Source organism: Engystomops pustulosus, chromosome 6 (assembly GCF_040894005.1).
Source record: "Engystomops pustulosus chromosome 6, aEngPut4.maternal, whole genome shotgun sequence".
NCBI lineage: Eukaryota > Metazoa > Chordata > Amphibia > Anura > Leptodactylidae > Engystomops > Engystomops pustulosus.
Window position 1 is genome coordinate 182,991,598 of NC_092416.1, and position 27,578 is coordinate 183,019,175.

General features: G+C 44.1%; 2 protein-coding genes and 1 pseudogene across 2 annotated transcripts in view; all 3 read left to right on the forward strand.

The window, feature by feature from the left end:
- Window positions 1-27,578, forward strand: part of LOC140065404 (uncharacterized) — a 106,033-nt gene that overhangs the window by 17,897 nt on the left and 60,558 nt on the right. The gene's annotated exons all lie outside the window — the stretch shown is intronic.
- LOC140065431 (uncharacterized) lies at window positions 1,999-27,307 on the forward strand (annotated as a pseudogene).
- On the forward strand, window positions 20,256-24,851 carry LOC140065419 (oocyte zinc finger protein XlCOF29-like). The gene is made up of 3 exons (XM_072113041.1): window positions 20,256-20,321; window positions 24,370-24,477; window positions 24,604-24,851. The coding sequence occupies exons 1-3, from the start codon at window positions 20,271-20,273 to the stop codon at window positions 24,826-24,828; spliced, it is 384 nt and encodes a 127-aa protein (XP_071969142.1). The 5' UTR covers window positions 20,256-20,270; the 3' UTR covers window positions 24,829-24,851.

Genomic DNA, 27,578 nt, shown 5'->3' on the forward strand with positions numbered 1-27,578 from the left:
ATAGTGTACGGTGAGGAGCTGTGTGTGTGTATATAGTGTACGGTGAGGAGCAGTGTGTGTGTGTATATAGTATATGGTGAGGAGCTGTGTGTGTGTATGTGTATATAGTATACGGTGAGGAGCTGTGTGTGTATATAGTGTACGGTGAGGAGCTGTGTGTGTATATAGTGTACGGTGAGGAGCTGTGTGTGTATATAGTCTACAGTGAGGAGCTATGTGTGTGTATATAGTGTATGGTGAGGAGCAGTGTGTGTGTATATAGTGTACGGTGAGGAGCTGTGTGTGTGTATATAGTGTACAGTGAGGAGCAGTGTGTGTGTATATAGTGTACAGTGAGGAGCAGTGTGTGTGTATTTAGTGTACGGTGAGGAGCTATGTGTGTGTATATAGTGTACGGTGAGGAGCTGTGTGTGTATATAGTGTACAGTGAGGAACTGTGTGTGTATATAGTGTACAGTGAGGAGCTGTGTGTGTATATAGTGTATGGTGAGGAGCTGTGTGTGTGTGTATATAGTATACGGTGAGGAGCTGTGTGTGTATATAGTCTACAGTGAGGAGCTGTGTGTGTGTATATAGTATACGATGAGGAGCTGTGTGTGTATATATAGTCTACAGTGAGGAGCTGTGTGTGTGTATATATTATACGGTGAGGAGCTGTGTGTGTATAAAGTGTATTGTGAGGAGCTGTATGTGTATATAGTGTATGGTGAGGAGCTGTGTGTGTATATAGTGTACGGTGAGAAGCTGTGTGTGTATATAGTGAATGGTGAGGAGCTGTGTGTGTATATAGTGTACGGTGAGGAGCTGTGTGTGTATATAGTGTATGGTGAGGAGCTGTGTGTGTGTATGTGTATATAGTATACGGTGAGGAGCTGTGTGTGTATATAGTGTACGGTGAGGAGCTGTGTGTGTATATAGTGTACGGTGAGGAGCTGTGTGTGTATATAGTCTACAGTGAGGAGCTGTGTGTGTGTATATAGTGTATGGTGAGGAGCAGTGTGTGTGTATATAGTGTACGGTGAGGAGCTGTGTGTGTGTATATAGTGTACAGTGAGGAGCAGTGTGTGTGTATATAGTGTACAGTGAGGAGCTATGTGTGTGTATATAGTGTACAGTGAGGAGCTGTGTGTGTGTATATAGTGTACGGTGAGGAGCTGTGTGTGTATATAGTGTACAGTGAGGAGCTGTGTGTGTATATAGTGTACAGTGAGGAGCTGTGTGTGTGTGTGTGTGTGTATATAGTATACGGTGAGGAGCTGTGTGTGTATATAGTCTACAGTGAGGAGCTGTGTGTGTGTATATAGTATACGATGAGGAGCTGTGTGTGTATATATAGTCTACAGTGAGGAGCTGTGTGTGTGTATATAGTATACGGTGAGGAGCTGTGTGTGTATAAAGTGTATTGTGAGGAGCTGTATGTGTATATAGTGTATGGTGAGGAGCTGTGTGTGTATATAGTGTACGGTGAGAAGCTGTGTGTGTATATAGTGAATGGTGAGGAGCTGTGTGTGTATATAGTGTATTGTGAGGAGCTGTGTGTGTATATAGTGTACGGTGAGGAGCTGTGTGTGTATATAGTGTACGGTGAGGAGCTGTGTGTGTGTATATAGTGTACGGTGAGGAGCTGTGTGTGTATATAGTGTACGGTGAGGAGCTGTATGTGTATATAGTGTATGGTGAGGAGCTGTGTGTATATATAGTGTACGGTGAGAAGCTGTGTGTGTATATAGTGAATGGTGAGGAGCTGTGTGTGTATATAGTGTATTGTGAGGAGCTGTGTGTGTATATAGTGTACAGTGAGGAGCTGTGTGTGTATATAGTGTACGGTGAGGAGCTGTGTGTGTGTATATAGTGTACGGTGAGGAGCTGTGTGTGTGTATATAGTGTACGGTGAGGAGCTGTGTGTGTGTATGGTGTACAGTGCTTTATATCTGCGGCTTGTCAGTATATTGTTGTAGAAACAGGAGAGAACCACATGACCCTCTTCCCACCCCACAGGCGGAGCCTAACTCTTGCTATGTGTGACTGGTCACATGACTATGACATCATCACAGGTCCTTGAGTTCCCTTTTGATTTCCCACCTCTGGTGAGCACTGCACAGCCCTGCAGGTCTAGGTATGTGTGTTGCTTTTGCTTTTGTTGATTCTCAATTTGTTACCCTTAACATCCCGGATCCAGAGGCACATCATCTCTCTACACCACCTCTGTGCCTTGGCTTCTGCTGTGGGTAGCAGAGGTCAGCAGGTGCTATGATATGATGTCATCCTGCTGTCCCGCTGCTGAAGGGTACGGGTGTTTTTTTTTTTAGTTAATTAACCCTTTGCCCCACCAGGGCATACAGGAACGTCATGGGCCGAGCCCTCTCCATACCCACTGGTGTTTGTAAACCCTTCACATGTTGCCAAGAAAGCTGCCGTTAGTATATACACCCGGCAGTGCGTGGGTTCCGCCGTCTTGGCGGAGGTCTGCGTTCCCTGTAATGTCGTCGCCTGTGGTCTATATAAGACCTGTGTTAGCGGTGTAACAGATCTTGTGCAAAAATGCTATATACTGCTATACTATAGGAAAAAAAATGTATACATTTTATTTTGCAAAACTAAATGTTCAAATCACCCATCTTCCCTAGAACTGATAAAAATATATTTTAAAAAACCATAAACGTGTTACATATTGTCATGTCCCAAAAGTCGGAAATATCCACATTTACTGCCATTTGTGAACCCACATAATGAAAAATAGCTCCCGAATGTCCAAAATGCCACTTTTTCAACACATATTTTAATAAAAAGTACACAGTTCTCAGAATGGTATCAATGTAAACGTTATAACATCCTGCAAAAAATGCCGCATTACACAGTTCCATACACCAATGTTTTAAAAATTTATTGACCTCTGAATATGGCAAAATGAAAAAAAAATTGTATTAAAGATTTACATTTTAAAAAATCTACTAAAACTTAGTAAAACGTATATATAAATTTGATATCTTTGTGTTCGCACTGACCCAAAGTGGGTTGGACTTGCTGCGGTGTGGTACCACCAGTTTGCTCCACATGCTCTACTTTGTCTGCAGTGGTTGCCAAGGCGAGGTACAGAGTCATGAGGCAGTAGGTCGAGACAGGCAGCAATGGATCGAGGTCGGGAGCAAGGCAAAAGGTCAGGACTGGCAGCAGAGTAGCAAAGTCAGGGACGAAACAGGGGTCACAACAGGAAATCAGGGCAAGGAATGCAGCTTTTTCAATGGCATGAGAGCACAAAGATCCGGCAGGGCTTGCAGGGAGAGGCCGGCTATATATAAAAAGCTGAAATGGCCAGGACCAATAAGCAGCGCACTGGCCCTTTAAAAACTGGCACGTGCGCGCCCCAGGAGGTGGAGAGATGCATGCCGGATTACGGGGGAGAATGCGCTGGTGTGCGTTCAGGTGAGTGAGCCTGACGCACACGAGAGGGGACACAGGAAGGCACATGGGTGCGTCTGTGCCCCGGAAAAGGGGTTGCAGGAGAACCTGTTACAGTACCCTCCCCCTTCGGCCTCCCCCTCATCCAGGACGTTATCCTCAGGCTCTCCTCAGGCACGAACCCCTTCCAGTCGACAAGGAAGAACTGGTTCCTTCTAACCTGGGTTCAAAAGAGAGACATGGAAGGAGTTTGGGATGCGCATAGTTGGAGGAAGGCGGAGCACTCAGAATGGACCCAAGAAACGTGGACCAAGTTTGTAGCTGGGGATCTTCAACTGGAAATACCTGGGAGACAGCCACACTTTATCACCTGGAGAGAACATCGGAGGAGGCCTGCGCAAGGAGAGTCTAGTCTGCTCCCAGATAGACTTAAGACGATCAGAAAATTGTTCATTACATTTCGAGAACATCGCAATTCAATCAAGACCGGAGAGGGGGCACCTCGTCTCATTGAACACATTAGAGACACACACTCCAATAACCCGAATGTGATCTCCTTTGCTGGTCTAGAGGTCGTATCTGTACCCCCAAACGGAGGTGACAGACAAAAAATGCTTCTCAGACGAGAGGCCTCTTGGATAATCAAAACCAATGCTCTAGGTCCATTGGGACTGAATGACAAGAACGAAATGGGAGCGTTTCTTTAATATATTACATTTTACCATTTATAATTTTTTTATAAGCTATTTTAATTCTCGTTTCCCTTCCTGTCATTACAGCCCCAATAACGTGCCCCCTGTTCCTCTTCTTCCTCTCTTTTTCTCCCCCCTCTACTTTTCTTCTCCTCTTTTTCTTGCGCTGATATTGTTTCCCACTTTTTCCTATTCTTTTTCTACTTTACTTTTTCGTAAAGTGTTAAAATTCTTACATGATGTTTACACACTAAGTATCATGTACAAACACAGCCTACAAAAAATATTCTACTGTGTTCTATTTAGTTTCTTTGTTATATATATATTTTTTTCTGTATACATTGTAACTCATTGTAATATACTTACCTCCGAAGTGCAATCATGACTCCTATTCTCTTGAGTCCGGTTGCATAACGGATGTTGTATTTCCCGTGACACTTTCTCCTTCCGTATGAGCTAACCACTCAGTAATGTTGTTTATGTGTTGCTATGATACTAGTTCAAGTGCAGGTGCGGACGCCGGCTAACCAGGCAAGATTAAGCGCTGATACAGCGCGAAACGGACCGTCGCCCGTGGTCAGTCTCCCGCAGTCTTGCTCCCTCCCGCAACTATGTATTTTAAAGTACCGGAATTTTATCGGTGAGTGCCAGCTCTATTTTTTCCTTCTATTTTTTACCACTTTTTGTACCTCTACGGATTTGCTATCCGAGCTAGAGCACCACATCCACTTACATTAATGGCTGACATCTCCAGGCAGCATTGAATACGCTAGAATCTAAATGTATTACGTGAAAACTATTGTGTAGTGCCCCTCATCACATTCTTCTCTTCATACAAGACTTAAGATCTTGGACCAACTCTTCCACAGCAGGAACATCCAAAGGCACCGAAAAAGGAAGAGGAGGGCGTGGGTGCTGTCCATAGACAATGAAGAAGGGAGCGGAGCCAACAGATTCAGAGTCCAATGTATTGTAGGAAAATTCTGCTCACGATGATCAGAGACAAAATGACGGAGATAACAGCCCAGAGAATGGTTAACTCTCTCTACTAGTCCATTGGACTGCAGATCGTACGCAGAAGAGAAATCTATCTTCACTTGAAGTTGACTGCACAGGGATCAGCAGAAGCAGGAAACAAACTGAACCCCACGATCCGAGACAATGTGCAGAGGGAGTCCATGAAGCTGGAAGATGTGGAGGAAGAACAGGCTGGTGAGACAAGGGTAGACCAGGCAGAGGATTGAAGTGGGACATCTTACCACCCAGTTGACTGTATTACTGGAAGAAGATGGGAGATCTGTAATAAGGTCCATGGCTATTTGAGTCCACGGGGAACTGGGTATTGGCAATGCAGGAGCAGACCTGCTGACTTGAGACGTTACGACTTGTTACAGGCACAGGAAGCGCAGGAACTCACAAAATCTTGAACGTCCTTGACCAGATCTGGCCACCAGTAGAAACGAGATATGAGAGCGACAGATATTTGCACCCCAGGGTACCCAGCCACATGAGAACAATGTCCCCAAGTTAGAGCTTACAGAGAGCTGGTCAGACATAGGTCTTGCCAGGAGAAGCTGCCGTAGGTCCACAGGAACGGCAACAATCAGTCATTCAGGAGGAACAATGTGTCTAGGAGCGGGTTCTTTCTGACATCAAAGGCACAAGAGAGGGCATCGGCCTTAACGTTCTTCTCTGCAGGATGAAACTGTATCAAGAAAATGAAGCAGGAGAAGAAAAGGGACCAGCAATCTTGTCGAGGGTTGAGACGCTGAGCATTCTGGAGATATAGGAGATTCTTATGGTTAGTGTAGATACAGACTGGATGACGAGCTCCTTCCAGACAATAACACCATTCTTCCAAGGCTAGCTTTATGGTCAAAAGCTCCCGATCACCTATGGAATAATTCCTCTCTGCGGCTGAGAAGGTCTTAGAGAAGAAGCCGCAGGTGAGGGTTCGACTTTGGTCTGTTTCTGGTTGAGAACAGCTCCGTAAGGGGCACAGTATGAAGGGGAGCAGCTGGGGGAGGGAGGCGCAGTATGAAGGGGATCTGCTAGGGAATGGGGCACAGTAAAAAGGAGAGTGGCTGGGGGTGGGGTTAAAGTATTAACATAGTATTATACACAGTATGCAGAGATGCTCTGACAAGTTGTTAAAATTTAAGTTGTATTCCTTCATTTTGTATGGAATTTATCTATTCAAACGTTTCCTCTTTTTCATCTTCTTTCTCTTCAGGTTTCTATAAAACAGAATCCCCTTAGAGGACATCTTCTATATGACAGTTTCCCAAATTAACATGGATGGGAAAAAGATGGATGAAGTATTGAATCTCACCTTAGAGATTCTCTACTGTCTGACTGGAGAGGTGAGAGATTGTGATGATATAGCACTGGAAAGGTGAGAGATTCTGGAAATGTATGGAGCGATATTTATCAATGTGTCTCTCTCCATACCCAGGAATACAAAGTAGTGAAGAAGACCTCTAGTGGGCGCTGTCAGGCCTCTGTGAATGAAGGACAGGGGAGAACCCTGAGCCCAATCCCGGCTCCTCCACCTTACCCCCTGATACATGATGACATCAATGACCAGAAGATCCTAGATCTTACCCACAAGATGATGGAGCTGCTGACTGGAGAGGTGACACTGCTGGGAATGCTGGGACATTATACAGTAACGCTATGAAGGGATCTGGGTGATGACGGGATCATTGTGTGTGTCAGGTTCCTATAAGATGTCAGGATGTGGCTGTCTATTTCTCCATGGAGGAGTGGGAGTATTTAGAAGGACACAATGATCTGTACAAGGACGTTATGATGGAGGACCACCAGCCCAACACATCAGCAGGTAATAGACATGAGTAAATCTACACGTCCTTTCATAATATTGGAATGTGTTCATTGTATGTGGTTTCTTTTTAAAACTTGAGCCTTCTCTTATTAAAAGATTCAAATTTTTTTCTAAACATTACAAAAAAAGGAAACATACGCACCATAAAGAGCAATGACAAGCAAGATAATTAAGCCAACAACTGTTATTTTCCCTAGAAAGAGGTAGTGAGTGTGAGCTACCATTTTTTTTTAGCATGATTGTCAGGCTTCAGGGGTAGTGGACCCCCTGAACCACCATGGACGTAACCCGATTTTCACCAGAGCCCGCCGCAAAGCAGGTTGGACTTGCTGCGGTGTGGTACCACCAGGTTGCTTCACAGGCACAAATTAGTCTACAGTGGTGGCCAAGGCGAGCTGCAGAATCGTCAGAGACAGGGAGGAGGTCAAGACAGGCAGCACGGTATCAGAGTTGGGGACGTAGCGGAAGGTCAGGACAGGCGGCAGAGGTAACTACGGGAAATCACAATCATAGGAATAACACAGGGAAGCTTTCTTAAAGGCATGAGACACAAAGATCCGGCAGGGGACACAGGAAGGGGCTGGGAATTTAACAGAGAAGGAGGCCGGCCAGTGCCTATTATCAATGCGTTTTCCCTTTAAATCTTAGAATGCCGGCACAAGCACTCTATACAGACGGGTACGTGCGCACCGGAGTAAGCGGACCGCCGCTGGAACGAGGGAAGGGGAGTGCTGCCCCGGGGCACGGGGAGGCACACGGGTGCACCTACGACCCAGAACATGGGTTGCAGGAGCACTCGTGACAGTACACCCCCCTTTACGGCCTCCCCCTCTTCTTGGACTGGAGGAACCTGTGCAAAAAAGTATGATGCCAAAACCTCTCCTCCTGCCCGATCCCCTTTCAGTCGACAAAATAGAATCGCTTCCCTCTGATCGTCTTCATATCAAGGACCTCTTTTACCTTGAAGAGATCAGTGGCATCGGCCTCGGGAGCAAGAGGGGGTAGTTGCCGGGAGAAGTGATTCAGGATGACAGATTTCTGCAGGAAGCCGTGGAAGGAATTTGTGCACATGTGGGCGGAAGACGAAGCTTGTAAGCCACAGAATAAATGCATTTCAGTACCTCGAATGGACCCAGGAAGCGAGGACTGAGCATGTAGCTGGGAATCTTCAGCCAGCCATACCTGGAGGATAGCCACACTTTATCACCCAGAGAGAAGATTGGAGGGAGCCTGCGTTTTTTGTCGGCCAGTGTTTTGGTTTGGGCAGACGCCTGAAGTAGGGAAAGACGAGTTTGCTCCCAGATGGACTTAAGATCTTGGACCAACTCCTCCATGGCAGGAACATCGGAAGGCATAGACAGAGGAAGAGGTGTGCATGGATGCTGTCCGTAGACAATGAAGAAGGGGGTGGAGTTCGCAGTTCAAAATCCAATGAATTATGGGAAAACTCTGCCCACGGCAACAGAATGGACCAGTCGTCCTGTCGGGCAGAGACAAAATGGCAGAGATAGCAGCCTAGAGTCTGATTTACTTCCTCCATTAGTCCATTAGACTGCGGATGGTATGCAGATGAGAAGTCCAGTTTCACTTTAAGTTGCCTGCACAGAGAACGCCAGAACAAACTGGACTCCCTCGGTCCAATACAATATGTAGAGGGAGTTGGTGAAGCCGGAAGATGTGGAGGAAGAACATGCTGGCAAGACGAGGAGATGCCAGCAGACCAGGCAGATGAACGAAATTGGACATCTTAGAAAACCGGTCTGTGACAACTTAGATGACTGATTTCCAGAAGATGGTGGAAGATCCTTAACAAAGTCCATGGTAACTGGGTATCGGGAAGGCAGGCTGCTGGCTTGAGACGTGATGACTTTTTAAGAGCACAGGAAGTGCAGGAGCTCACAAAAGATCTTGACCAGATCTTGCCACCAGTAGAAACCCAGGGTACCCAGCCACACGAGAGCAATGTCCCCAAGTCCGTATCCTCCTTCGAAGAGCAGGTCGGACATAGGTCTTTCCAGGAGGAAGCTGCCGTAGGTTTACAGGAGCAGCAACATCCAGCCGTTCAGGAAGAACAATATGTCTAGGAGCCGGTTCTTCCCCAATTACATTGTCTCTGCAGGACAAAATGTATCAGGAAGTTGAAGCAGGAGAAAAAAAGGGTCCAACGAGCCTTTCAAGGATTGAGGCGCTGAGCAGTCTGGAGATATAGGAGATTCTTGTGGTCTATGTATATACAGACTGGATGACGAGCTCCTTCCAGAAGATAACGCCATTTTTTCAAAGCTAGCTTTATGGCCAGAAGCACCCAATCACCTATGGAATAATTCCTCTCTGTGGCTGAAGAAGGAAAGTCTTAGAGATGAAGCCGCAAGTGAGGGTTTGACCTTTGGGCCCTTTCTAGGTGAGAACGGCTCCAGCACCAACCGATGAGGCATCAACCTTTAGCCGGAATGGTTTCTAAGTATCCAGCCAGGTGAGAACAGAAGGGGAGGCAAAGGCAGATTTCAGCTTGAAGAAAGCTTCTGCAGCCATGGGACTCCAGAATTTTGGATCAGCATTTTTACTAGTCAGAGTCACAATGGAGAGGAAAAATGCAGTATAAACTGCCGGTAGTAGTTAGCGAAGCCCAGGAACCTCTGGATAGCATGTATTCTTACTGGGCGAAGTACCACTGGAGTATCACAGACAACTTGGTTTGATCCATCTGTAGTCCCTTATCAGAGATGATTTAGCCAAGGTAAGGAAAACTGTGGGGAAATTGGCATTTCTCGAGCTTGGCATATAAGCGATTGGCCCCTAGGCGCCTGAGAACTTGCCATACATGGGCCCGATGGTCTGCAGAGAATACCAGGTCCAACGTGGTGAAAACCTTTGCACCACGTAGGCGATCGAAAAGTTCTGTGACCTGGGGTAGCAGTTCTTCACCGCTCTTCACTTTATTAAGTCTGCGATAGTCAATGCAAGGGCGGATAGAGCCTTCCTTCTTGTCCACAAAGAAGAAATCGGCACTGGCAGGAGAGGAGGACTTGCTTATGAACCGCTTTTGTAAATTCTCCTTGACATAGGCCGACATAGCCGCGGTCTCTCACAGATAGTGGATACACCAGATCCTTTGGCGGAGATGTGCCCAGCATCATGTCAATAGGGCAGTCATGGGGCAGTGTGGTTCTCCGAAAAGACATCTGCAAAGTCCATATAAAGGACCAGAGTGACCCACCAGAGGACTGAAGGACACCGGAGAAGCTGTGGTGGAGACAGGATGAGGTTCCACCTAACAGCGTGCCTGGCCTTCTACCATGACCTCCCGCATCTGCCATTTGAGCACGGGTGCGTGGTGCTGCAACCACGGAAGCCCAAGAAGAACAAAAGACGGGGGTAGCACATAAAAAGAGGCTTGCAGAGGATCTGCCCACTGATGGAGGAAATGACCAGCGGCTTCTCTAGACGGATCACAGGTAGATGATGCTGTGAGACCAAGGCAGCATCCACAAAGTTTCCTGCAGAGTCAAAATCCAAGAAGGCAGAAGCCTGGAACTGGCTACCTGTCTCACAGTTGAGCAGAACAGGGATGTGGACGTGCTGGACAAGTCTCAAGAAAGTACTGGCACAATAGAGGTAGAGATGCTCCAGTCTATGTCTGAAACGCTCTTGATGTGTAAGACGAGCTCTATCCACCTGCATGGGCTCCTCTGCAGCAGACACGGAGGGCAGCAGAGGTGGTTCTTGAAAGACTGGAGCCAAGCGGGGCATGCAACGGGTCCTGGTCTGCACTTGTTCAAGCCGCTGTTCCTCCAAGCACTCAATCTGATTGGCCAGAGGTATGAGACCACTCAGAGAAGTCGGCAGATCTTGTGCAGACAGGGTGTTTTTAATCCATCCCGAAAGTCCTTTTTTAAAAAAAAAAGTGCCAATCAAGGCCTCTTCATTCCAGGTTAGCTCACAAGCTAGGGTGTGGAATCGAACCACATAGTCCCGTTGGCGCAAATTCAACAGGGCAAATTCAGCAGGCTGGTTCCTTAACCCTTTCAGGACCTGGCCCTTTTTTGTTTTTTCATTTTCATTTTTTACTCCCCATGATCAAAAATCCATAACTTTTTTATTTTTCCATGTACAGAGCTGTGTGACGGCTTATTTTCTGCGTAACAAATTGCACTTCATAGAGATGGTATTGAATATTCCATGCCGTGTACTAGGAAGCGGGAAAAAAATTCCAAATGCAGTGAAATTGGTAAAAAAACGCATTTGTGACATTTTCTTGTGGGCTTGGATGTTACGGATTTCACTGTGCGCCCCAAATGACATGTCTACTTTATTCTTTGGGTCGGTACGATTACGGGGATACCAAATTTGTATAGGTTTTATAATGTTTTCATACATTTAAAAAAATTAAAACCTCCTGTACAAAAAATTTTTTTGGGATTTTGCCATCTTCTGGCGCTAATAACTTTTTTATACTTTGGTGTACTGAGCTGTGAGTGGTGTCGTTTTTTGCGGATTTTGATGACGTTTACAATGTTATCAATTTTAGGACTGTACGACCTTGTGATCACTTTTTATAGAATTTTTTAATTTTTTTAAATGACAAAAAAAGTGCCATTTTCGAATTTGGGCGCGATTTTCCGTTACGGGATTAAACACAGTGAAAAACCGTTATCATATTTTGATAGATCGGGCATTTTCGGACGCGGCGATACCTAATGTGTTTATGATTTTTACTGTTTATTTATATTTATATCAGTTCTAGGGAAAGGGGGGTGATTTGAGTTTTTAGGGTTTTTTATTATAATTTTTTTTCTTTTAACTTTTTTTTATTTTTATTTTTAGTACTTTTCAGACTCCCTAGGGTACTTTAACCCTAGGGGGTCTGCACGATCCTATCATATACTGCCATACTACAGTATGGCAGTATATGGGGATTTTACTCCTCATACATTACAATGTGCTGATAGCACATTGTAATGCATGGGTTAACCAGAAGTAGCCTCGGGTCTTCGCGAGACCCGAGGTTACCATGGCGACGGATCGCCGCTCCCCGATGACGTCACGGGGAGCGGCGATCCTCGAAAAGATGGCGGCGCCCACGCGCCGCCATGCTTTTGAAGCCGCCGGCAGCATTGCCGGCGGCGATCGAGGTGAAAACACCCGCGATCGGTGCTAGCACCGATCGCGGGTGTTACCGGTAAGCCTTTGCTGCAATATGCAGCAAAGACTTACCGGCTATGGAGAGGGCTCAGCGCGTGAGCCCTCTCCATGCACCCGCGGCCGACCCGTGACGTGCTATTACGTCACGGGTCGTGAAAGGGTTAAAGACGGACCGGAATTCTGCTAGAATGTGGTGATGTCAACCGTGACCGGGTCTCCTGTCCTGGGGAGCAAACTGATAAAAAAAAATGCCACCTTCGACCTCTCCATGGCAAACTGTGTAGGCATCAGCTCGATGTGCAGGTAGCACTGTGTGATGATGGGAGAGGAATCTAAGTGGTACCCGGTTTTCAGCCTGCCGCAAAGAGAGTTGGAATTCCTGCGGTGTGGTACCACAATGTCACTCCACAGGCACAACTCTGGAATGAGAGAAGGCGAGTGCTGCCTCGGGGAGGCACACGGTTGCGCCTGCGACCCGGAACATGGATTCATTATTACACATTAGTCCATTGTTTAGCAGTTAGTTGTTGTATTCTCTGCTCTGTACTGTCACTATTTATATTATGGTTTTCTCTTACCCGATTTAGTTACGTTCTAATTCAACACTACAATTTCAATACAACTGTCATTAAAATTTTATGCAGATACATTTTTTAAAAATTGTGCTTCTAATCCCTTCACATGAGATTAGTTTGCAGTAATGAGCACTCACCAGCTAGAACAGGAACAAAACATATTCCACTAGGCTCTTGGGAGGCTTGGCACCACTATAGGTGAAGGTGAAGATTAAAATTTCCAAACACTCAGATCTCCTGGCTGCTGATCGGTTCTAGCGGTACCGAGCCTCCCAATTCATAACAGGAACCAGGAGCATTATGGAACACCCAGTACTGGAATGCCTGAGGGTGCAATTAGTAAGTTTTGGTGAAGTACAATTAAATCTTAATTCCTAAAAATGTTGTGCCTGGTACCTGTTATACTTTATTTGGATCTGCCCCTCGGATTGCCCTCTTATCCGCAGGCCAGTTGAGCACTCTCCTGTTGATAATTCCACCATCCAAAAAGTCTCATGAAAATACTCCCCTTTGGCCTGAGATGTACTATTTTATTTTGATCTGTTTTTTTTCCAGAAATGATTACATTTTGCTACATGCCTTCCAATTTATTGTTAAATGCTCATTCACACAACATATTTTGTTGGTAAAATCATCCTTCCATTGTAATTGATGGGAGATGGGCAAGTCTTTTTTTCTGTAACTAGTATGCTCCACAAACGATGAGAGGAAGAGACTTTCTTAACATTCCAAATGGACCTTGGGGTGTGACGGTCCAAATCCTCGTCAGAAAGCCTGACAGCAGAAGTTGACCTTGTTTTCCCAACAAATTTTTTAGGTCAAATAACATTGTGTGAAGGATAAACTAAAAATAACAATTTTTTTTATTTTGCAGCTGACTGTTTCTGGAGCTCAGAGGGACAACTGATGTCTTCAGTCTTTAAGTTAGATGAAATCATACAAAATGCATGTGAAGAGCGTGACAATATCTCAGATATATCCTCCACCTTTCAAAGCAAAGTTTTATTACCTAATTATATTATAAGTGTCCCATCCTCGACTTCATCAGAGACTGGGAAGCAAAATCAAAGTCCAAGGAGAGAAGTTGAAAAACAAAGAATCCACACAGGGGAGAAGCTTTTTCCATGTTCAGAATGTGGGAAATGTTTTAACAAGAAATCAACTCTTCTTACACATCTGCGACTACACACAGGGGAGAAGCCATTTTCATGCTCAGAATGTGGGAAATGTTTTAACCAAAAATCATGTCTTGCTAAACATGAGAGAATTCACACAGGGGAGAAGCCATTTTCATGTTCAGAATGTGGGAAACGTTTTAACCAAAAATCAGGTCTTGCCAAACATGAGAGAATTCACACAGGGGAGAAGCCATTTTCATGTTTAGAATGTGGGAGATGTTTTACTGATAAATCAAATCTAGTTAAACATGAGAGAAGCCACACGGGGCTGAAGCCATTCTCGTGCTCATTCTGTGGGAAATGTTTTACCGTCAAATCATATCTTCTTCGACATCAAACAATTCACACTGGTGCGAAGCCATTTCCATGCTCAGAATGTGGGAAAAGTTTTATGGCCAATGCAAATCTTATTAGACATCAAAGAAGTCACAAAGGGGAACTATTTTCATGACGAAGATGTAAGAAATGTATGTTGCTTGTTGATCATGAGAAATATTCACATAATAAATATTAACTGAATCTTAAATGTAGAAAAGAAAGTTGCTTCTTACAGCAAACAGCAGGTTGTGGTCCTACAGGGATCTGAGTTTCGCTGAGGAGGGGTTGCAAGGCTGTTATCTCTGATGATGGTGTTGTTACACTTCTAAATAAACCTCAAAGAACTCACAATCCAAACAATTTGGAGGCAGAAATGAGGCAGAACAAAGGTTCACACCACTATAAACTGTGATCGGCAATTGCGATTGGACCCGCAATGGTCAGATGATCCCCCTATCATGGAAGAACACTACAAGAACTTGGAAAATTGTCTCATTTGTAGTAAGTTTCGTTTCATATTTCTTAACATTAAAACATAAATCATGCTCACGAGTTGGCCCCTTCCCATCAGGGTGAGTGTCTGCTGTATTATACAGCATATACCCGCCATGAACACCAATCACATTTATACTGCATATTCATCCTGATTTCAATCTTTGGTCCCCCCACTCTGATTGGTTGTGATGACAGCTTTAGATCCCGTTTACTATAACAATTGTATTGCTTTATTTAAATGTTAAATTGTTGTAAAAACTACTTCTCAAATAGAAAATATTAAAACAGTTACCCAAAAACCATGTGGATTTGATACATAGGAAATGCTGGAGCCCCAAAAGCTTTTTGTATATTGTTCTCCCTGGCAGCCGGACCAGCGCATTGGATTCCACGCACTCCACCCCCCAGTCACACCTGATCTACGTTCCTGCTAGCGGTGAAAACTTTTTCTTACTGTTTTACTATTTTTTGTATTCTGATAAACAATGAACACATGTCAATAAACAAACCACAATTTAAACCCTTTCTGACCAGACCTTAAAAGACGTCAATGACCAGAAGTAAGAGTTCTCCTTACGGAGACTACCAATGAAGGCAGCCGTGTTGGTGTGGGGAGTCTTCTAGTCGTGGGTGCTCCACTAGAGGATTCTGGGAAAATATGTAATGTGACAGCCAGGGGTCTATGTAGCACATTGTTATAGATCAGTAGGAAAATGCTCAGGGTATGACTAAGGGCACGCTATTTGTTTATTTGCCTGACACACGTCAGCCAGTATGGATGGCAACATCAATCTGTCCGATTTTAAATGTATTAAATAAATCAAGAGTTTTAACCGTGGTGCTTGGATCTATTTCCATTTTACAAGCAAGGAAAATGCACATATAGTGCAATGTAGTAGTATTGCAGAATATATCTTAGAATCAATCAGACCCCTTAGGATTCAAGTACCCTAGGGGGTCTAAAAATACAATAGGAAAATTTTTTATACAAACCTAATAGTTCAAATCATCTGCCTTTCAATAGAACTGATATAAAAATTTAAAAAAATGGAAATCATTAACATGTTGTCCAATTAAAATATAAAATCGGTTATTCCCAGTGGTGAACCCCATAATGGAAAACAGTCCCCAAATCGCCCTGTTTTGCCATTTTGCAAACATTTTTATAAAAAGTGACCAAAAAGTCGTACAGTTCTCAAAATGGTAACAATGAAAATGTAATCTCATCCTGCAAACAATGACCCCTCCCACAGCTCCGTAACCAAAATATGATAAAGTTATCAACCTCAGAATGTGGAAAAATGAATATTTTTATTGTACAAGATTTTCATTTTTTAAAAATTCTAAATTAAAAAATTTAGAAAGCCGAGTTTTCAGCACAAAAAAAAAATACACAAGTCAATTAAAAAAAAAACTTATATACTCACCCCGGTGGCCCTGATGCTCAGCGCGGCTCCCCGATGTCAGCGCGGCTCCTTGATGTTGGCGTGGCTCCTCTTCTGTCTTCCCTGCGGCTCTTCTTTCATCCGTCTTCTGTACAGCCGGCAGGGACGTGGCCATATTATCTTCCTGGCCGGCGCATACTATGACGCGGCTGCTGCTGACGTCATAGTATGCGCCGCTCAGGAGATAACATGGCCACGTCCCTGCCGGCTGTACAGAAGACGGATAAAAGAAGAGGAGCCGCACCGACATCGGGGACATCGGGGAGCCGTGCTGAGCCAGACGGTGAGTATACAAGTTAATGTTTTTTTTTTTTATGGGCTGGCTGTATACTACAGGGGGCAGGCCGGGCTGACTGTATACTACAGGGGGCAGGCTGGACTGGCTGTATACTACAGGGGGCAGGCTGGGCTGGCTGTATACTACAGGGGGCAGGCCGGGCTGGCTGTATACTACTGGGGGCAGGCTGGCTGTATACTACAGGGGGCAGGCTGGGCTGGCTGTATACTACATGGGGCAGGCTTGCTGTATACTACAGGGGGCTGGCTGGTTGTATACTACTGGGAGCTGGGTGGCTATATACTACTGGGGGTCTTGGCTTATGCTCGAGTGGGCTTATACAAGAGTACATACGGTATATAAATTTGGTATCTCCCTAATCACACTGGGGAGTGAAAAATGGAAACACGAAAATGGGCTTTGTCCTTAGGGGGTTAATATTTACCAATAAAATAGAAAAAAAATCTTCTTTTACACTCTAAAAACATCGCCATAGTCGCTCCCTCTGCCTGAGACTATACATATTATACTGTTAATCAAAATGACACAAATTAGGGAATGAATTTATAATGTTCATTCTGTTAGTATATACAGGCTGGCTCTGCACTGTTGGTCTATGTTGGTATATAGAGGCTGACGCTGCACTGTTGGTCTATGTTGGTATATAGAGGCTGACGCTGCACTCTTGGTCTCTGTTAGTATATAGAGGCTGGCCCTGCACTGTTGGTCTCTGTTAGTATATAGAGGCTGACGCTGCACTGTTGGTCTATGTTAGTATATAGAGGCTGGCTCTGCACTGTTGGTCTATGTTAGTATATAGAGGCTGGCTCTGCACTGTTGGTCTCTGTTAGTATGTAGAGGCTGGCTCTGCACTGTTGGTCTCTGTTAGTATATAGAGGCTGGCTCTGCACTGTTGGTCTCTGTTAGTATATAGAGGCTGGCTCTGCACTGTTGGTCTATGTTGGTATATAGAGGCTGACGCTGCACTGTTGGTCTATGTTAGTATATAGAGGCTGGCTCTGCACTGTTGGTTTATGTTAGTATATAGAGGCTGGCTCTGCACTGTTGGTCTCTGTTAGTATATAGAGGCTGGCTCTGCACTGTTGGTCTCTGTTAGTATATAGAGGCTGGCTCTGCACTGTTGGTCTACGTTGGTATATAGAGGCTGACGCTGCACTGTTGGTCTATGTTAGTATATAGAGGCTGGCCCTGCACTATTGGTCTCTGTTAGTATATAGAGGCTGACGCTGCACTGTTGGTCTATGTTAGTATATAGAGGCTGGCTCTGCACTATTGGTCTCTGTTAGTATATAGAGGCTGGCTCTGCACTGTTGGTCTCTGTTAGTATATAGAGGCTGGCTCTGCACTGTTGGTCTATGTTGGTATATAGAGGCTGACGCTGCACTGTTGGTCTATGTTAGTATATAGAGGCTGGCTCTGCACTGTTGGTCTATGTTAGTATATAGAGGCTGGCTCTGCACTGTTGGTCTCTGTTAGTATATAGAGGCTGGCTCTGCACTGTTGGTCTCTGTTAGTATATAGAGGCTGGCTCTGCACTGTTGGTCTACGTTGGTATATAGAGGCTGACGCTGCACTGTTGGTCTATGTTAGTATATAGAGGCTGGCTCTGCACTGTTGGTCTATGTTAGTATATAGAGGCTGGCTCTGCACTGTTGGTCTCTGTTAGTATATAGAGGCTGGCTCTGCACTGTTGGTCTCTGTTAGTATATAGAGGCTGGCGCTGCCCTGTTTGTCAGTGTATAAACAGACAGTGACGGACTGCGCAGCAGCTGATTTCCAGTGATATGAGATGTGTTCAATTCATTAACATATACAGAAGCTATAAGTCATTTACTTACCCCTTCTGTAAACCGTCATAACAGTAAGTCAGTGTGTGGCAAGGGGTGTATGAGGAAGACTTACTTTCACGGGTGCCCCTCTCCGTGGCGCTGCCCTGGCTCTGAACTTACCTCTCCACACTCCTGCTCCCATCCGGCCTAGGCCCCGCTGCCCTAGGGCACACGCACGCCGGCACTCAGAGGGCACAGGTGATTGGCGCTGGCCACTTCTGGGTCTGCTTTATTATCCGGCGGCTCCCATCATTCGCCGCCGGATCTTCAAAACATTCCCTCCTACATTCCAGTGTTCCTGAGTGTTCCAGTTCCTGTGTTCCCGTGATCCTGCTCCTGTGTTTCTGTTCCCTTGTTCCAGTCTGTTCCTGCGTTACTGTTCCGTGATCCTGCTCCTGTGTTCCTGCTGTGAGTTCCAGTGCTCCTTCCAGCGCTGTTCTCCCGCTGTAACCCCAGGCTCGGACTGTGTCCTGCATTACTACCTTGGCTGCCACCGTGGGCTAGTCGCATCTGTGAAACAACCTGGTGGCACCCCGCCGCTGCAAGGCAATCCCGCTTTGCGGTGGGCTTTGTTGAAGACCAGGTGCCACTTAGTGTCAGCTAGTACCATCTCCCACGGTAGTCTAGAGGGTCCACAGACCCAGAACCCTGACATTCACAGGCAAAGCCATCTCCATACCTACCAGCAAATTGCAGCAAACATTACTGTTAACTAGCAGAACCCTGCTACTGATTGCGGCTGTTAAGCATTTACATGCCACCAGCAAATCACTGTAATCTTTCCAGTGATCATCGCTCCCTATGAAGTCATCGGAGAGCGATGTTCCATCACCATGACAGCTTGGGTCTTTATATGACCCTAGAACATGCAATTTCTGCAGATCTGCTAAAATGTGCTGGTGGCAAAAATGCCATATACTTCTACACTGTAGTAAGGCAGTACATAGCAGGATCAATTAGATTAAAAAAAACAATAAACATTCATAAACATGTCAGATATCGCCTCTTCCCAAAAGTCCCGGTCTATTAATGTTATTCCGTAACCGAAAATATCCGAAAGGCCACTTTTTTGTCATTTGCAATGCAAAAAATGTAAATAAAAAGTTAGCAATGGCATCAATGTAAATATCATCACATCCCGGAAAAAGTGTTAAAGTATAAAAAAGTTATTAGTGTCAAAATATGGCAAAATGAAGAATTGTTTTTTCATAAAAAAGGTTTTTAAGGAAGCCTGCCGTCAGGAATCTACATACTAACGTTTGCACACAAACGTAATGGGGACCAATATCTGGCTGCAATTATCGGTCCGCAATGATAACTATGGTGCCCGGTCACGATACACACATTGGCGCAGGTTTACTGTGCAATGTATGCCAGAATTCTGGTGTAGATTTCACATAAATACATGTAACAAACTCTACTGCACTGTCCACCACATTAATGTCAGAAGTCCATGTGGGCCATTGTTTCACCCCACCAAGACACATCCTATATTTCGCCTACTACAGCACCGGCCCCACACTTCTATATGGAGAGGGGAGGGGTGAGTAGCACGCACTCCTTTTGTTTCCTGCACGGGCTACGGCCCGGGAAAGCATACATTCGACGGCATGAGGACTACGGCTGCATTTGTTTATGTTATGTGAGATCTTACCTGTTTACCTCTAAAAAATCTCCCCCAAAATTCAGAAGTCCCAATCTTCTGCTCTTTATTAAACAAAAACATATTGCTGGTGTCATATTAAAGATAAGAACCTCATCTTTCACATTACCTCAGAATTATGGCTTTGTGACTAACAAGCGCTCTTTAGCTTACAGATCTGTAAACTTGGTGAGATATGACGGATTAGATTCTTCTCTGTCAGATGACACAAAAATCTTGTAGGTACTAAAGAACCAAAGATATGGACTTCTCAAACGACACTACCATCCAAAGGGAGGTGAAAAACCCCCTCGTCTGAAAGAGGCGTTGTACGTCACATAACCCTGAGCTCATTCAGCAACAGAGTCCTGCACATGCACAGCAGAAGGCAACATCTGATCATGTGATCGTAATGACTCCTCCCACACATGGAAATGGTCACATGACTATGACATCATCACAGGTCCTGTAACTCCAAAGTAGTATTGAATTTGTTGAATTGCGCTGCAGGAGGAGGTGAGAGGTCACCAGTAATATCAGGATTACTGGGGGCATATCCATCATTAACACATTCAGGATACCCCGGTTAAAGGTATTTTCCCACCAGCATTGTAGGACAAGGCTTGTTCTATCAGACATGATTTATTTGCGATTATTTGTACATCGGGGACTATCAGCCGGATACTTGGAAGTATTATAGAGGCTGAGATACATACAAAGTAACCATTAACCATTTGTATAGACAGCAGAGGTAAGTGCCAGTTATATATATATTATACAAGCTGTAGCCATCAGCCCCCCCCTGTCGCCTGGGATAGTGACTGTCTATCTCTATCTGTATGTCTATCTATATATCAAATCAAAATAACTTTACTGGTAGGGCTAAATACAAGTTTGCATTGCCAAAGCATTTGCAAAATATGGTGTTGTGGGGGATGGGGTGGGGTTCAGGTTGATGAGGGACATGGGGGGGGGGGGGGTTTATAGTAGTCCATGGTATCATATATGTCTCAGTCCATGGTATTTCACATGTCTCTCAGCCTATGGCAGGCAGTGACATATTCTGCGGCTATGGCCATTGTGGTCTCCTCTTCCTCCATCAGGATGGATGAAATGAAATCCAGGAGGAGATCTGAGAGTCTCCTGAAGTGAGTGTCCCTCACTGCTGAGTATTTGGAGCAGTGTAGCAGGAAGTGAACCCCATCCTGTCTGTGCTGGCCAGACTCCATGGCCGAGTTTTAGGCACTCAGTCTGTAGCGGCTCAAGATCCCAGTTCTCCTCTACAGCTGCTGTTTGAGTTGCTCCGATAGACTTGGAGAAAGTTTTTTCAGAACTCCCGGTAAAATATTTTGGCTGGACTGGAGTCCTACCATGACCAGTCTGGGTATGTATGTGTGCCTGAGACCTCACTGCCATACAGAAGGATAGGGAATATGATGCTATCAAAATTTTTTGTCCAGACTGTCACCGGGGGTTTGAGTCTGTACTATCGCCTATTGATTGCACCGTAGGTTCTGTAGGCCTGGTCGGGACGATTTCTAGGCCCAAGTTGGTACCTGTCAATGACTGTCAGTGGGCACCTGTATAGTGTGAAAGAGAGGAGCCAGGCCACTCTTGCATTTCTCCTTTCGAACACCATGACATTGGTTTAATTTAGGTTTATGGATGGTGCCCAGGTGGTGCTAAATTTCTCCAATATTTTTAGTTTATCTTGAAGACCTCTCTTAGTAGGTGACAATATTAGAAGGGCATTGGCATGTAGAAGAAATTTCACCTTGGTGTCATGTAGAGTCCTGGTGTGGAGAATGCGTTCAGGGGTGCAGCCAGCTCATTGATGTAGGTGGTGAAGAGCGTTGAACTTAGGCAGCAGCCCTGTCTGATCCTTGCTTATGCTGGAAATAGGCTGTTCTCCTTATGTTTACCATCACATTGCAGGTAGTCTCATTGTAGGAGCTCTTGATGATATGATACATTTTCCCACCTATTCCACTCTCCAGCATTTTCAGGAACAGTCCTGGGTGCCACACTCAGGAGTCAAAGGCTTTTTAAAATCCACAAAACAAGCAAATATCCTTCCCCGCTTTATCATGTGTACGTGGTTCTGGATGGGGCTGTGCAGGGTATAGAGGTGATCAGTGGTACGATGGTTTGGCATGAACCCTGCTTGGCTCTTGTGCGGGAGGAGGAAGCTGGAGATCCTTCTATTCAGGACACTATTGAACAGCTTTCCCAGGTTACTACTAACACAGATCCCTCAGTAGTTAGACGGGTCATACCTGTCCCCACTCTTGTGTATGAGGTTATGAGGCATTGGTTCCAGCTCTGTGTTAAGTAGGCAGCACTTAGCACAATGTTTAAGTGTTTATCTTGGATATGTATTTCAGGAGGACTATCTTATCATCTCTTGTAGAATGTCGCTTGGGCCATCAGCTTTTTTACATCTTATAGGAGAGATGCTCTGTGTTATCTCCTGCAGGGTTATGTAGGAATCCACAGGGTGTTGAATGTCTTTGATTTTTTTCTTTAAGGGCTTCTAGTTTTGTTCTGATGTCTTTCTGGTTCTTGGTTTAATTCCTGTGTTGGCATATCTTTCTACAGTTCCTTGACATAATGGTGCCAGATGTTGCCATCCTGGGTATGGAGGTTACTTTACTGCCCCTCACTGCCCGTGTGGTGCCATAGTTCTCAGAATGAGCTGTCCTGGAGGGCATTTGGAAGTGGGTGAGCTTTTTGGAGATGTGGGTAAATTTGTTTTTCCGGAGTATGGACCTGTATTGATGTTGTATGGTGTTGAAGGCTTCCTTCAGGCTGGCATTATTTGGGTCTTTGTGTTTCTTGTTGGATGCCGTTGGAAGGACCTTCCATCTGCACAGTTGTTCATGCATTTTGCTTTTTGACCTCTTGTGATTAGTCTCCTTACATCAGACATTTCTGCCATTTTGTACAGTGTATGGTTGAGGTCTGTCATGGCTTGGTTTACCCAATGTTGGTTAATCTCATACAAGGTTGTGTAGAAGTTCTGGAACTTTTCCTTGACTTCTGGGCTATTTGGGCTGTCTATATCTTGAAGCCAATATTTTGGACCATTTGAAGTATGGTGGGAGGCAGAAGAGGGCGATCTGCTGACGTTTTTTTTATAAATATGGTTTGTTGGTAGACTTAATGTATCGAAGCAGCTGGTTGTGATCTGAGAGAAGTGTTTGTGGGGTGACTATGAAGGCACCAATGTCAGCTTCCCATGGAGCTTATCTTTGTACCATAGTAATATTCCTCCAATTTTCAGTATCAAAGGTGAGGTTTATTCAAGTGAGCTGTGATTGGTTGATAACCACCACAACAGCCAGCAGACAATAGATCCTGTATATGTTGGGTAAAATTTCAACTCAAAACCTTGTCTATGACGTTCCTTAAGTCACAGGGAGTGGCTGTGAAAAATTTATTGATTGTAAACACAATGGTGCAGATTCCTTTAGTGGACATATAGACACACATACCAGTTATATATTGCTATCTGTACTATATATATTTTCTCTCTCTCTTTATATATGTGTGTGTATAATGTCTCTCTATATGTCTGACGGTCTCTCTTTATCTGACTGTCTTTCTGTCTGTCGCCCTTTCTCTCTCTGTCTATCTCTATCCATATTACCTCCCACATAAGCTGTCTTAAGCCTCATTCACAAGACCGTCTGGGGGTCATAGATACATCTTTCATAGACGGCTATGGCCCGGGCTCGGTACGGTGAGAACAAGTGCTCACAGTTCCGAGCTGCTAAAAGAAAGAGCATGCTCTATCTATGGCCACATTGTGGCTACTATTTTTTATGGGGTGGGTAAAGAGATCATCGACCTTCTGTATACAAGAGATTATTATCTACATTCTACACAAACCAAGAAGAACCGATATGATAGATTACTGGTGTTACTGCACGACTGCCCTTTACAAAGATCAACGCGCACTTCATTGCAGGAGACGCGGACCCATGTGCTTTACCGCATACACAGACGGGACATCGGGTATCTACACAGCTGCGTGACTATGAACTGGTGTACACATGTTTAATTATCACTAAGATGGAGTATGTATGCACTTTTATACATCTTTTTATGAAGTTAATGCAGTATATCATTGTGATATTTTGATATCCTATCAAAGGTATCCGAGCGGGCAAATGTTCGTGTGCATGAGGCCTTATACTCCTACCAATCACGGCTCAGCTTCTAACTGCCACAGCAGCCAGCAGACAATGGATTCTGTATATGGGTGTTAATAAGTGTATTTTGGAAAGTGCAGGGTGAAAACTCTAAACCTAATCTATCACATTCCCTGGGAGTGGATGTGCAAAATTTGGTGATTGTAAACGCGACGGTACAGATTTGTTTGGAGGACATACATACATACATACACTAAGCTTTATATATTAGACATTTTTAAATATTTCCTTTCCATATATCCAATAACGTTATATTTTTGTATATGAATTTGTCTACTTACATTCTTTACCATTCAGGTTCTAAAGAAAAATTTCCTCACTGACCCATCAACGATGGACAGAGTCAAGATGTCAGAGAGAATAATAAACCTCACCCTAGAGATTCTCTTCTATATTACTGGAGAGGTGAGAGATTGTGATGAGGTCACATGACATCATTATCTATGGGAATAACAGATGATAGGACTGGAGAGGTGAGAGATTCTGGAAATGTATGGAGGGAGATTTATCAATGTGTCTCTCCATAACCAGGATTACACAGTAGTGAAGAAGACCTCTAGTGGGCGCTGTCAGGCCCCTGTGTATGAAGGACGGGGGAGAACCCTGAGCCCAATCCCGGCTCCTCCACCTCACCCCCTGATACATGATGACATCAATGAGCAGAAGATCCTAGAAGTCACCCACAAGATGATGGAGCTGCTGACTGGAGAGGTGACACTGCTGGGAATGCTGGGACATTATACAGTAACGCTATGAAGGGATCTGGGTGATGACGGGATCATTGTGTGTGTCAGGTTCCTATAAGGTGTCAGGATGTGGCTGTCTATTTCTCCATGGAGGAGTGGGAGTATTTAGAAGGACACAAAGATGTGTACAAGGACGTCATGATGGAGGACCACCAGCCCCGCACATCAGCAGGTAATAGACAGGACTAAATCCACACGTCCTTTCATTATCTGTATGTAAAGAAGGAATTCAGTCTCTGGATGTGTTTCCTACAGGTAGATCCAAAGAACATCACTACACAACATGAAGACTCCTCTCTTGTTTTCACTTTTCTATCCATGAGGTCTATGTTGGCCACGGGCCTTACACTGCACCAGCAATAAGACCCTAAGCGTTGTAGTTCCTCTTGAGGTCCCCATTAACAGCTCCATATTATTATCATTACTTTATGTTCTTTTAAGTTTAGTCTGGATTTATAGCCTCCCAGATAACTATAAGGCTCCAGGGGCAGGATCAGTTCATCATATAAGGCCATCAGATAATCTGTACAGTTCTATAAATAGGCTCCCCAAATATTTCCTAAAACTGGTTGTTAATCATCCCCACACAAACACACACAAACTAAACATAAATAATAATAATACATTTTCTGGCTTGAGCTTTAAGTGGGAAACCTTATAAATATACTAGTTCCTGCAATGCGGTCTTCCGTCAGATTGGAACTTGTTTTGGTCTAGATTAAACCAAATTAATTACCTCTATTTTTTTCTTGTCAGAGGACAGCACCAGAAGCCCAGAGGGACGTCTAATATCACCAGATTTCACAGCAGAAGGTCATGGCAAAGTACAGGATCCATCTGATAAGCAAAACAAGATCCCAGATTTACCCTCAGCCCTCGAAGATCGATCATGTGATCCTATCCCACAGGTTCAATCTACTAATTCATCACAGACTGGGAAGCCAAATAAAAGTCGCAGAAATGTTGTACATAAAAGAAATGACGTGGGGGAATTTTCATGTTTAGAATGTGGGAAATGTTATGACTACAAATCAAATCTTGTTAAACATCAGAAATCTCACACTGGGGAGAAGCCATTTACATGTTCAGAATGTGGTAAAAAATTTAATGATAAATCAGTTCTAGCTATACACGAGCGAAGTCACACTGGGGAGAAGCCCTTTCAATGTTCAGAATGTGGGAAAAGTTTTAGCCGTAAATGGATGCTGTCTACACATTTAAAACTTCATACAGGGGAGGAGCCATTTTCATGCTCAGAATGTGGGAAATGTTTTAACTACAAATCAAATCTTGTTAAACATCAGAAAATTCACACCGGGGAGAAGCCATTTAAATGTACAGAATGCGAGAAATGTTTTATTGAGAAATCATCTCTTGTTATACATCAGAGAACTCACACAGGGGAGAAGCCATATTCATGTTCAGAATGTGGCAAATCTTTTAACCTGAAAACAATTCTTGTTAAGCATCAGAGAATCCACACTGGGGAAAAGCCATTTTCATGCTTAGAATGTGGCAAATCCTTTAACCTAAAAGCAAATCTTGTTAAACATGAAAAAATTCATATTGGGAAAAAAAGGTTTTCATGCACAAAATGTGGGAAATGTTTCATGGAGAAAGCAAAGCTTACTAGACATGAGAGAAATCACACAGGAAATAAGCCATTTTCTTGTCCAGCATGTGGTAAAAATTTTAATGATAAATCAGCTCTAGTTATACACGAGCGAATTCACACAGGGGAGAAGCCGTATACATGTTCAGAATGTGGGAAATGTTTTGCCCAGAAATCAACGCTTGTTGTACATCAAAGATGTCACACAGGGGAGAAGCCATTTACATGTTCAGAATGTGGGAAATGTTTTAACAACAAATCTGGTCTTGTTAGCCATCAGAGAAGTCACACAGGGGAGAAACCATTTTCATGTTTACAATGTGGGAAATGCTTTATACAGAAATCAGAACTTGTTACGCATCAAAGATGTCACACAGGGGAAAAGCCGTTTTCATGTTTACAATGTGGGAAATGTTTTATACAGAAATCAGCTCTTGTTGTACATCAGAGAATTCACACAGGGGAGAAGCCATTTTCATGCTCGGAATGTGGTAAATGTTTTAATCAGAAAGCTGGACTTCTTAAACACCTGAAAATTCACACACGGTAGAGACCATTTTTATTCTTGCAATGTGGGAGATGATTTAACTGTAGACCAGGTTTTGTTAGACATCAAAAAAATTCATACAGGGGAAAAGACAGGTTTGAGATTGAGAATTTGGCTAATGTTTTAATGGTAAATCAGATCTTTCTAGACATTAAAGAACAATATATTAGAAAAATATTTGTATTCCATTGTATTTGTTGTTTCACCCTTTAACCCTCATAGATAGCAAGCTCTTGGGAGTAGGGTCTTCACTACTACTGTTCCATATGACTATGTATTTACGCTGTCATATTTTGTTGTATGTCTCCTCCATGATCTGTTAACCTCTTAAGGACTGAGGGTTTTTCGGCTCATTTCTCGCTCTCCAACTTCAAAAATCCATAACTTTTTCATTTTTCCGTGTACAGACCTGTGTGAGGGCTTATTTTGTGCGTAACAAATTTTACTTTCCGTAACGTTATTTATTTTAACATGCCGTGTACTGCGAAGCTGAAAAAAAATTCCAAATGTGGAAAAATTGAAAAAAACCCGCACGTGCGTCACGTTCTTGTGGGCTCAGTTTTTACGACTTTCACTCTTCGCTCCAAATAATACGCCTACT